Source organism: Mugil cephalus, chromosome 7 (assembly GCF_022458985.1).
Source record: "Mugil cephalus isolate CIBA_MC_2020 chromosome 7, CIBA_Mcephalus_1.1, whole genome shotgun sequence".
NCBI lineage: Eukaryota > Metazoa > Chordata > Actinopteri > Mugiliformes > Mugilidae > Mugil > Mugil cephalus.
In genome coordinates, this window is record NC_061776.1 from 24,149,108 (window position 1) to 24,161,097 (window position 11,990).

At 41.1% G+C, this 11,990-nt stretch overlaps 1 protein-coding gene across 1 annotated transcript; it reads left to right on the forward strand.

Moving 5' to 3' along the window:
- The first annotated feature begins 235 nt into the window (after positions 1-235).
- On the forward strand, positions 236-7,632 carry elovl8a (ELOVL fatty acid elongase 8a). Its single transcript, XM_047589627.1, has 8 exons — positions 236-371; positions 3,433-3,499; positions 3,623-3,810; positions 4,584-4,664; positions 4,972-5,028; positions 5,196-5,310; positions 5,433-5,560; positions 7,264-7,632. The coding sequence occupies exons 1-8, from the start codon at positions 366-368 to the stop codon at positions 7,432-7,434; spliced, it is 813 nt and encodes a 270-aa protein (XP_047445583.1). The 5' UTR covers positions 236-365; the 3' UTR covers positions 7,435-7,632.
- Positions 7,633-11,990: the final 4,358 nt, after the last annotated feature.

The window sequence follows — 11,990 nt, forward strand, 5'->3', positions numbered from 1 at the left end:
ATGAAGTAGATAGTTCAGATACCCTACTCTGCAACCGCTAAGGTTCATATCTGCTTTTTGTGTATTAAATGATGAAAAGCTCGTCATTTTGTCACTATTTGCTTTAAATAAAGTCAATATATTCTCATATTCTATATAAATTCCCTGTAGAAACAACTGTTTGCAAAGTACAGAACTTTATTAGATGGGATTTATCTGGCAAGTAAGCGCTCCCATATGTCAAGCCACACACACGCACAAACACACAGACACACACAGGGATAGCAGGCCGATTACCTCAGTGCCGCTTAAGACATGGCTGAGATGCAACATGCTCTGACTGAGGACAGAATTGAAGGAGAAATACACAACTATCCAGCATCAGAATGATGGTAAGGAGACATTTGATTGTTATTAACAATGACTATCAATGCAGCTGAAAGATTACAACACATTAAAGCTAGTCAGTTTTGCATACTGTAGTTTCTCTTTTCAGATTAGTTTGGTTGATGGCATTATAATGACAAATGTTGCACTAATGGATGTTTTTATGTATTTCTGACATTGTCAATGTTGTCCTGTTTCTACTATTTAAAAGTGTTTCTTACGAATTTCTGTTTAGTATCACCGATGTTAGCTAGTTATGTGAGTATTGCCCTGTCGGGGATTTTGCTCTGTAAATCCTTGAGGCGAAGCTTAACTGCTTAGCACTGTCCACACGGCATGTCGATTCAACAATACAGCCAATGTGCCACCTACATTCAGGGAGGGATAGCGGTAAGACAGTAGCATCGCTCACTATTGAAACAGGGTGTATGCAAAGTGAGAGATAAAGTTGACACTGGGCTCAGGAGAGAGAGTGGAACTGATCTCCTAAAATATTTGGAAATGATATGAACCCGGTTCAAATATAGAGAAGGGATAAGCCGATGGTATGTTAACACTTAGACTTCATTTGAAGTGCCAGCTATGTTTGTATTTCAAGGATTGCCAAAAAAAACATAGGCAGTATCCAAAAACAGGAATAAACATAACATTTGGATTATTTGATTTTCAAGGAGAAGTCCAATTGTTCAATGCTAATGCTATAGTATACCCAAGCAGGTGGTTCAAGTCCTAAAAGAAACATGAATACACTTGCAAACTCAGCTCCCTGAGAAAGACGAATGAGAGGCCTGTTGTGCGCAACGCTTTCAACTTCAGACACTAGATGGCAGCACATAGTTACAGATTAATCCTGCTTGGAACTCCGTCACCCTGTCGTCCACATCGGGCAGCCATTCATCAAGAGGATTATTAGTTATTATCCATTAATAAGAGATACGTTTGGATTAGTGAACATAATCCTTGAATTATAATCCAGATCATCTCCGAGTGGCTTAATCAAATTTGCAGCGGGAAGTTCTTTATGTAAGACCTTTGAAGAGAGAACAATTTATTAGCACGCAAAATACCTTATGCTGCAATATATATATATATATATATATATATATTAAAAAATGTTATGTTAAATGCACACTGTGCTCTGTTTATAAACACTGCAAATGGTAATGTTGGAGGGCCATTGTGTGGGTTTTGTTCTGCACTTAAATGTTTAAGTGCAGTAAAACAATGCAGCTCTACTGCAGTGGTAATTCATGTTTGACTGAACATAAAAAAAAAACAAAAAAACAAACAGAAGTAGCACCGGTAAATAGAATAATGAAGTTAGAAACCAGTAAACAGTATCTCTGTCTTCATACACACAAAGGAAGGAGTGATCCACCGTGTTAGATGTCCTCTCTCAATGCTGCACTGGTTGTAAAAATCCTCATGTTGCACTTTACACATTTTGAATCCGCTGGAGTGCACAGTGTTACTTCTTCAGGACATTTTACTGTCCACTTGATTACAAAACACTTCTTTTCCACTTTAGAGTATCTCGTTTCTCTGGGATGAAGCTTTCAGTAGAGGTGAATGACCGGACGTATCTCTGCATTCAAGTGCTTCAGCAGGAGTGGCCCTCCGCCCCCTCCACAGCCATGCAGTGTAAAATCACTTTGTGAAGGCAGGGCCACATAGAACAGAGTCCCTTTTGATGGATGGCTTGAAGTCCTGTCGTGCACGTTTCATGCACGTTTCTTCTTTGTTGGGGGAAACAAATATGTTCTACGGGGTTTTGTTGCACCAAATATGCATGAATTGTCTACACGCTCCCAGCTGAGGGTGGACTAGTCCGTGTCCAAGAACAAGCCACAGGGACTCCGCCTACCTCCGTGCCAAAATAAGGGCCGATGATGAAGGTAGACGATTTGATCAAGTTGTCCACAGTGCGCTCCGGCTCTGTCACCTCCATCAACTTATGGTCTAGGAGTTGCTGGAATGTTTGGTCCTCGGTGCCCTCTGGAGACCAGCCAATTCCAGCAGATTAATTCCAGGAGGTGTTCGGAAGGCTGTCAGCTCCTTTGTCCCCGGTGTGGTGATAAACTGGCAACTCCCCACTGGTGGGGTACTGGAACTTGAGATAAATTCATTCGCTGGCAATTCAATCCTAGCTCCGACATCAGCTCTTTCTCTATATTGAGTTGTGACACCAGATGCACGTGGAGTCTGCGGAACTTCCTGTGAGCTGGAGTATCGTCTCTCAGGTGCTGTTCCACTGGTGTGAGATTAGGTTTTTCTTGGAACAATCAATGGATAAAAGGAGAGAATTTATTTTATTTTATAAGCAAGGGGCCCTGAATTGGTTGACAGGACTGGATACTACAGCCGTTATCCTCTTACCACAGAAAATGCCGGCAAATCCAGAACAATATGGCCTTGAACATGGACTGATCCAGTTCAGACTGTCATACTTTAACAAACATTTAACATAAACATATATGTTTATACAGAACATTATTTCAAGTATATTTTTACACCTGTGCCTGTGAAGCTGGATTTCAAAGAGATGTCCATGTAATGTTCAATGAAGACCTACAGTATAGACATGTCCAATAGCTTGACAATCAGTGCGAGTATCTGGGTTCGGTGAAGTCTAAGTGTGTGTTAAACCAAGGTGGCTAAGCATTGAAGAGGTACTGTTGTTGATGGCCAGCTCTTGATACCAGACACTTGACCCTTCTCAGATTGGATAGGTCAGAGTGCTCCCACCCAGAGGAGCTTGTTTATTTTGATGTCACTGCCTCCATTCCCCTCTGCCTCCTCCTGCCTCATTCTTTCCCTTACACAAACCTTTTCTAATTTTATCAACACCACAGTGATCCAAAATGTTTAATTAATTCACTAAAGATTTAAAAACTCAACACATGTGTGCAGCTTTTCATTTAACAGCCATATAGAGCGTACCTTGAAACCCTGGTTGTAGTTACACTGAAACTATACTGGGCGTTGTTTCTTTTATTCTTAATGCACTGTGCCTCTCTCAGTTTTACTATGTTTACAGTCTTACTATCTAATGTGTTTCCATCTCAGGGTTTACAGCCTCTCACAATGTGGCAGAAAGTCCAGGTATTCTACCAAGGGATTCTGGAAAATGGAGGCAAGTCTTTTATTTTCAGCTCGTTATCGTCATTATTGTGGTATTTCAACTGTATGTAACGTTAGATATTCATGTCCGACATCTCCACAATGTTTGATATATCCTCTGTGTTTTTCTCTCCAGACAAAAGGACAGACAAATGGCTGCTGGTCTACTCCCCTGTGCCAATTAGCTGTGTCTTCCTGAGCTACCTAATCATTATATGGGTGGGGCCAAAGCTGATGGCGAAGAGGCAGCCTGTCAACCTCAAACCTGTCCTGATAGTTTACAACTTTGCCATGGTCTGTCTTTCCGCCTACATGTTCTACGAGGTAACTGTATGACTGTAGTATGATATCAATTAGTTTTAGGAATATGGACTGCAGAAGTGCCATAAACTACAGTTTGGGACAGTATGGGGATGATTTGTTTTGCATAAATTAATGTAAATTACAGTATATCGAGGGTTGAGGTTACTCAGAATTGAAAGCTCTACTTTGCCCCTTTCTGGTTTCAAAGTTGGTCTGTGCCAAAATGGCGACGGCTGACACCGCCACTCTGTGCTTCAAAACTGCTCTTCGTAAATCCAGTGGGTGATGTCACGGAAAGTTCATGCTCCAAAAAGTTGACGAATAGAATTATGCCAACATCAGCAGAATCTAAACCATCCCAATTGGTCAGTACAACAAATCACGCTTTTTTTTTTTTTTCACAGAATCAGAATCAGGAACCTACAGAGAGTCATCACCCAACTCTTGTTCCACAGAGCAACTTGAGAGCATCTTTCAGTATATTGTTTTGTTTGCGATCATCAGCTTTACATTTCGAGGCTAAAGAGGTCGCCAGACAAAGTGAATTCTGAAGCTGCGCTCTTGCACAGAGAAATCCACCATATCCATTGGATGTGCTCATGAGAAACTATTTACTGTGAAGCTTTTATGTGTTGCCCCAAAGTGGCCAAAGAAATCACTCATTTGCATATGGAAATTTCAAGTGATTTTATGGTTTCCATGTGCGTCTCTTGACTAAGACAGGAGGTGATTTGTGTGTCTGATCAATGAGTCTATCTCCAAAGCGGAGATAAAAGGAGCTTTTGTCTTTCCAGTTCACAGCGTCTTCCTGGTTGGCCAGATACAGTCTGCTATGCCAGCCAGTCGACTACAGTGACAGCCCACTGGCCATGAGGGTAAATCTTTCTTCCCCCCACTGTATGCTTCCTGATGCAACACTTTCTTAATAAGGCCTCACTCTGAAATTTCACTTATTAGTCCATGCACACAGTCTTGTGAACAAGGCTTTGGGGCTATAATATGCAACCTCCTTCTGAGTACTGGTTTAAATGTTATTGTGTACTAAAATGACAGATATTTAATTTCCTACCTACAACTGTGAAACTAATGTTCCACTGAACCGTGGAGATGGCACTCTGTGAATTTTAATGTGTATATGTGAAGAACGAGACTCATGATCTTATTTTTTATCATGTTGCACAGATGGCCAGGGTCTGCTGGTGGTTTTACTTCTCCAAAGTTATAGAGCTCAGCGACACGGTGAGTACAAAGAGGAGAGAACACTCCGTTTGTTATATAAAAGTAGAACAAAGTACACACAGTGCACCGACTCCAGAATAAACTGACATGCTCACACGTGCCTGTATTTCTACACCCGCAGTGCTTCCTTAATGTAAACACATGGCTGCATGTTTTGTGTGGTTCAGATATTTTTCATCCTGAGGAAGAAGAACAGTCAGCTGACATTCCTCCACGTCTACCATCACGCCACCATGATCTTCAACTGGTGGGCCGGGGTTAAATATGTGGCTGGGGGCCAGTGTGAGTCTCACGAAATGTCTTGAAAATAATAGCATTGCGCTAATGGCGTCTTCCAGCAGAGCACATTAATGGAACGTTTGAGAAGACAGTGTGTGGCACTCATCCTTTGTATCTGCTCCTAGCTTTTCTGATAGGTCTTATCAACTCCCTGGTCCATGTAGTGATGTATTTGTACTATGGCCTGGCAGCTCTGGGACCGAGCATGACCAGATACCTGTGGTGGAAACGCTACCTCACCTCCCTGCAGCTGGTCAGTATTTACCACTGTATGTATGTTTTACACAGGGTGTCATCAAGAGGTATCTATTCAATTTTAATTGTTACTGTAGAAACATCCCCCCAGAACCTACATATTTTTGCATATTGCAGTGAAATCATTTTGGATGTTTGCTTGCAAAGAAAGTGTGGAACACAATGGTGAACTCTCTGATGTTTTCTTGTTGTCAAATGGCCAGTCTTTTTTGCCTGGTACAAGTCCAAAAATTTGCTGAGTACTCAGCTGCGAGGAGCTTAACATGGAGGCCTTCTGGTTGGGTTGCCATTGTTCTGCCTGCTGGCATAACTAGATGGATTAACACCGCTGATGCTCCTCAGTTAGCTACTGGACCATCTGTTTTCTACTTATAGACATGACTAAGAGACAATGAACGTGCAATATTTGTGTTGTCCAGCATATATAGGTCATTATGGTGAATCGCTGCCATTCTGTAACAATAATTGTACCGACCTTAGAGCTGCCCCCCAAGCCTTCATCAACAGTTGGCTATGTGGTTTAGTTAACTGAAGCTGACATAGTTCCGTTGATCTAGGAGATTGTGGGGCCCATTGTTCAGGGCCCCAAATGTCCTGAGGGTTAAAAATGGTGAAGAGTTGGTTTTAGAGTTAAGGTTACAGTTAGGATTAGGGTTACTTGAGAAGGTTAGGGTTCAAAATTTTGACTGGTAGTGTAAATTAATTAATAATTAGGAAAAAGTAAGCACACTATGCCTACCATGGACATACAAGGGTTAAATTTTATTTTTCAACCGACAGCTATAAAATGACCCTGATGTCTGTCTGTTCAGCCTCAGCTCTCCTCCATGAAATGTCTTTTGAAAGGACAGTTTAATATTGCTCTCATCACAACAACATTGATATGGGAATGTATCGTATGACTTCCTTTTGTGATATGTTATCAGTACACTGGCGCCTAGTAACTTATTAGGACTTTCCAGAGTAACTACTTAATGACTCACCGGCGCTTATGAGAAATCACAAGTTCTGGCGATGTAGAAGAAATGCATAAGCGAAAATGAACGTCAGCAGGGGAACACAAATCAGGGCTAAGTACTCAGGCGTGTATATTTCAATATGTGTTCATTTAATTTGCACAATTTGAAAAGATTTTAGTGAGTCATTTTGAGGCTTTAACTCCAAATTTAACAGAGCCCTCGTGCGTTTCCACAGTTTAGCCATTTGTCATTTCGTGGCTGTTTCATGGACATGGACAAGTTGCTGTCATTGTTTGGGTGTTAAACAGGCCCTAAGCTAAGAGGGTCTGTTTTGCACATTGTTTCATCTCAGTTGTCAGGTCCTGTGGAACTGAAACCATCTTCAGTTACACAGATATCAGACATAGTGTCAGATATAAATATACAGATATAAAAACACGTGTTGAAGATGGTGGTTTTCCTGTGCATTTCAGAATTGCTATATTATAATACCATTGTTATCATGGGCAAGGTATCAGGAAAGCAGCATATCATCAGATATTCAAATCCCGGTTCAGGCTTCAGTATAATCAGTATACAGAGGTACATTCAGAAGTATTGTTTTTTTCCTGTATGTTTATTATATTTTTATTGTCCAGTTTGAGGTCTTTCTCACTATTACCCACACTCAAGTTTCCCAGATAATCTTTCATTTCCCATTCTCTTCCCCTACCTCTCTCTCTCTCTCTCTCTCTCTCTCCAGCTCCAGTTTTTCATAGTGACCATTCACACCACGTACAACTTGTTTGCCGACTGCGAATTCCCTGACTCCATGAACATGGTCGTGCTGGCCTATTCTCTCAGCCTCATCGCTCTCTTCAGTAACTTCTACTACCGGAGTTACCTCGTTAACAAGAAGGCCAAGAAACCCTAGGCAGCCAGAGGAGAGAAGTGGTGAGGAAAAACAAACAAGGGAAGAAGACAGTTGACAGAGGGGTTATTGTTTGTTACATTAATTACTTTATGTTAATGATATTCTACTAATTAATGCACTTTTTCTATGTACAAGAACATTACCATACAAATTAAACCCTGTACAATGACATCTGAAAACAGAAAATAAAACACAACATCTCTGTGTGTATATTTGTGCCTTGGACCCTTTATTACACCTACACTGCATTCATTAGCTCTGCGTAGCACGACCCCAAACACACTCAACACATATTAACTGTGTCCCGAGACCCACGCCCCATCTGGCACTCACAGCCAATCACATGTGGGCTCCCATTAGCTCTGTACGCTGCTCTCTACATATATTCCTTCTACTTTTGTCAGTCTCCCCAGTTTCTATCACTTAATTCCTCTTAGCAATGGGGAGAAAGCTCCAAGCACCCCACCCCCACCCCATCTGTCATGGTGTAGAAATATATATAATTAGGCAGCCTAGTCAGTTGCACAGTTCCATTTGTTCCCCCTTGTGGACAAAAAGGAAATAACTATTAAAGGGAGTGAATGTGTTGACTATATATGCCTCTCTAATTATATTATCTGCCTTACTGGTTAGGATTAGTGTTCCAAACTCAATGAACATTAAAAAAAAAAAATGAATGAAAGCTGAATAAATGAGAGCTTTTTAATATTAACTGTTTCATTGTGGTTAGTCTTCCCTTTGCACGTGCATTTCTCTAAGCAACAACTTACAAAGAAAAGGCCGTACAACAAAATGTTCTTCTTGGATAAAGCTGAATGGAACATGACACAGCTATTTGTGCTGAAGTTTGACATTAGAAAACCAGGATGAAGCAAAAATTCCATTTTGCAATCAGCCCATCACTGCTGAAACAGTAAGGGAAGTACCGCAGAGAACCGCTCGATCCTTCAAAAAAACGAGAGACTCCCTCCTACACACACACACACACACAGTTGTACACTTATTTCTACACAACACCAGTAGGATGTTGAAAAACTGGTGCAACATCATCAGTGTTCCTGGCAATGCCCTGCATTGACCAATCAAGCATATGCAAGCGTACATACTGATTACACTACTTTCTGACACAATTTGTGTGTCATTATCTCACAGCACTTTTCAGAGCTGTAAAGCTGTGATTCAGACAGTTATTAAAAAGAACCATGGAGTTTTCAAACTCATGGAATTATTAGTCAAACTAGACTTCTTGGTCATATTTCACCATCTCTTTGTAATGTTTTTATTGCAGTGATGGTTTCAAAAAAAAACAAAAAAAACAGAAAGTAAGATCCTAGTATTAACATGTGTACTGAGTGATCTGATGACACTGTAAGTAAGTGTACAGCGCTTAAGATAATTTACACTTGGCATTAAAATGCATCCTCACATACGTCTCGAGTCGTCACTTGTGATGTTTCATGCTCATTCTAAGGAAAATATCACACAATAAAGTAACTGCTTTCAACAGGCAGCTGAAAACAAAGAAATGATTTGAGATAAGTAAACAGATATGACTTATACTAGTAGTAGTGTCAAATAAAAATAGTCAAACAGCTGCATGAAAACAGTGAAGAAACATAGACAGTGTCACCTGTTGTTAGGTGCATATTGCTCCTGCCTTCACCTCCCAGTGTTTAGAGGTCATTTGTAAGTAGGCAAATTCAGGAAGTTACTGTGGTTGCGCCACAAACCTTGTCACTTTGCAAAATCTCTAGGTATGTAATACACTCAGAGCAGATTTGTTGACTTTGCAGAATGGCATTTTGTTTCTGCATTACGACAGAATGACACAGCTCAATTTCAGTAATTTCATATGTTAATTTATTCTTGGTAGGTGGGAGCGACGTTATTTCAGCGCGTCCCCAGGGTGTGTGTGTTTGATGCACTTGTGCTTATACGATAGCTGATCAGCCACAACATTAAAACCACTGACAGGAGAAGTAAATAGCATCGATCATCCTGTGACAATTCAGTGTTCTGCTGGGAAACCTTTGCACCTAGAATTCATTCACGTGGATGTTATTTAGTGGTAGTCATAATGTTGATTGGTGCATGTTTGGGACTCCAAAGTGCTGTACAATCATCCAGAGAGTTTTAAATTAAAGGGAAGCCACGTTTGTTCTCGACGTCAGACAGAAGATCACGTCAAGATGGCGGATTGAACTCAAACCAGCTCTCCGAGTCCGTTATCACCTAGCGCCAGTGACACTTCAAACAGAGACCACTGAATGCAAAGCTAACAGAGCTGAGAAACTTAAAATTATTGTTCTTATTATTTTGTTTGTTTTACAGGTTGTCTTGTTGCTCTGTTGAAGGCTGACGTGTGACTTCAGCCTGTAATCTTTCTGTAGAGTGTGTACGTACGTGTGTGTGTCTGTGTGTATCAGTGAGTGTAAACAGCGCTGATTGTCCAGTCCTAAAGTAACACAGCAGCATTATAAGCCATATTTTTTTCTACTGGCAAGTACTTAATCTGCTCTCCATCTCAGCACAAGTGTGCACCAAGCACACACACACACACACACAGGCACACACAGCTGATTGCCAGAAGCCCATTTAAAGACTGATGTCCCTCAGCCTCGCCGCAGGCACAGCTCCAGGTTGATTACTGCTGAGTGCGCTGCAGCTCAGGCATGACTGACTTTCTGGCACACAGTCACTTTGATCAACTTAGAGTTTTGCAACCAGATCATGGGTCATCTTCTTGAGTGCTTAGTGAGTTACGGGGCTTTTGGGAGTGACGCTAAACTAGTAAGAGATGTCAACTAGACATTAATACATTTCACAAATACACAACATGATTGAGTAACCTTGATGGCCATGCGTTAATTAAAACACATTCAGCGCCGCGCGGCTGCTCTAGACACCAGAAAACTGAACAACTGCTGTGCTGTGAATGAGCTGAAATCAGTTTTAGGCGAATCTTATTTGTGAATGACTTTGAGTCGGTCTCCTTGGTAACTGTGCCAGACAGTGTTTGGGCTGCGGTCAGCTCGAGGCAGACAGTAATTAATAATCAGGTTAGAACAAGAGGATATTGAAGCGCTCTCTGAGCTGCTGCTGACTTCCCGGCTAGTGAGAGGGACAGGGATACGCACGAGGACACGCATGCGGGCGCGGACATAATTGTTGACACTGAGAGAGGTTTGGGAAGAAGAGGCTGGTAAGTGCGCTTGAAGGTGAGCCACTGGGCTGTTTCGTACAATGAGGGTTAACAAGAGGCTGCGGCAATCTCAGCATGATGGGGACACACTCAACCACAGGCAGGCTAGTGTTAATCAGCCAACCAACCAGCCAGTGGCTCCCTGTGAAGTGTGTGTGTAATTAACAAGCATGAAGCTCTAGGAAGTTGACTCACCATCTCTCTACATTTCAAACCTCCCGTCTTTTAAAAAGAGCCCACCAGCTACTTTGTCATCAGTTGTGTATCTGTGTGTCCATGTGTGCCTTTGTTCTCCACAAGAGAAACCCCATCTGTTGGTGACATTGTCCCCATTTATGGACAATGGGATGAACCCAGCGCCACCTGTATCTGTGTTATCAATGTTATACGGGGGATGTGCCATTTATCTCGACAGGCAGATAGCCTGATTTATGGATTATATTGTTTGTTGCGAGTCAGACGGTCTGGAAGATAAATAGATTCGATTCCGAGGGACACAGGCCCGCAGGGTGTTATGTGATTTGATTTGGTTCATATTTGCATGAATCTGATTGTGTAAATTTGCCTTGTCAGTGCAAATTGATTTCTGGTAACACAAATGTGGGGAAAATATGAGTCCAAGGAACCTGAACAGAACTTCTTTTTGGCACAGTTATGATCGGTGATCTAGAAGTTATGCAAAACAGACAATTGTAAAATCATTTTACAAGTATTTTGGATCATGGGTTGAGAAAAGGCTGCATTGAGATATGCGTTTTGTGTTTAAGTACTGATTTGAGAGAATATGTTCAAGAGTGAGTGAGGAAACTAAACAGTAAAGCAAAAGAAATCTGTAAAAATAGTAAAATATGGTAACCTTCATTTCAAAAATGGAAAAATACAGAAGGTCTTTCCTTCCTGCTGCTGTTAGGCTCCATAATGAACATTCATAATATGTGCAATATCATTACTCCTCAAGGTTCAACACTTTACCCATTCACTCCTTACTCAGTACTGTGTACAACTCAATATCCAACAATCACTATCTGTGCATTCAGTACTTCTTGTATATGTGCCAATACTTGTACAGTATATGTTTTATTCTAGTCTATTGTATCTCATTATTTATCTTTTATACACTCCACTCTTTACTCTTGTTATTTTTCTGCCCCTACATATGCTGTTGCAAACTGCAATTCCCCCATTATGGGACAAATAAAGGTTTTCTAATTCTTAGATGTCATGTTACAGTTGTATTTTTAGGTATTCTATACTGACACTACTTGTCACCAGTGTCACCAAATGATAAAGTGATTCCAAACCTAATGCTATGACAAGCTTTCATCCACTGAGAGGTCGCAAAAACAATAAAGTT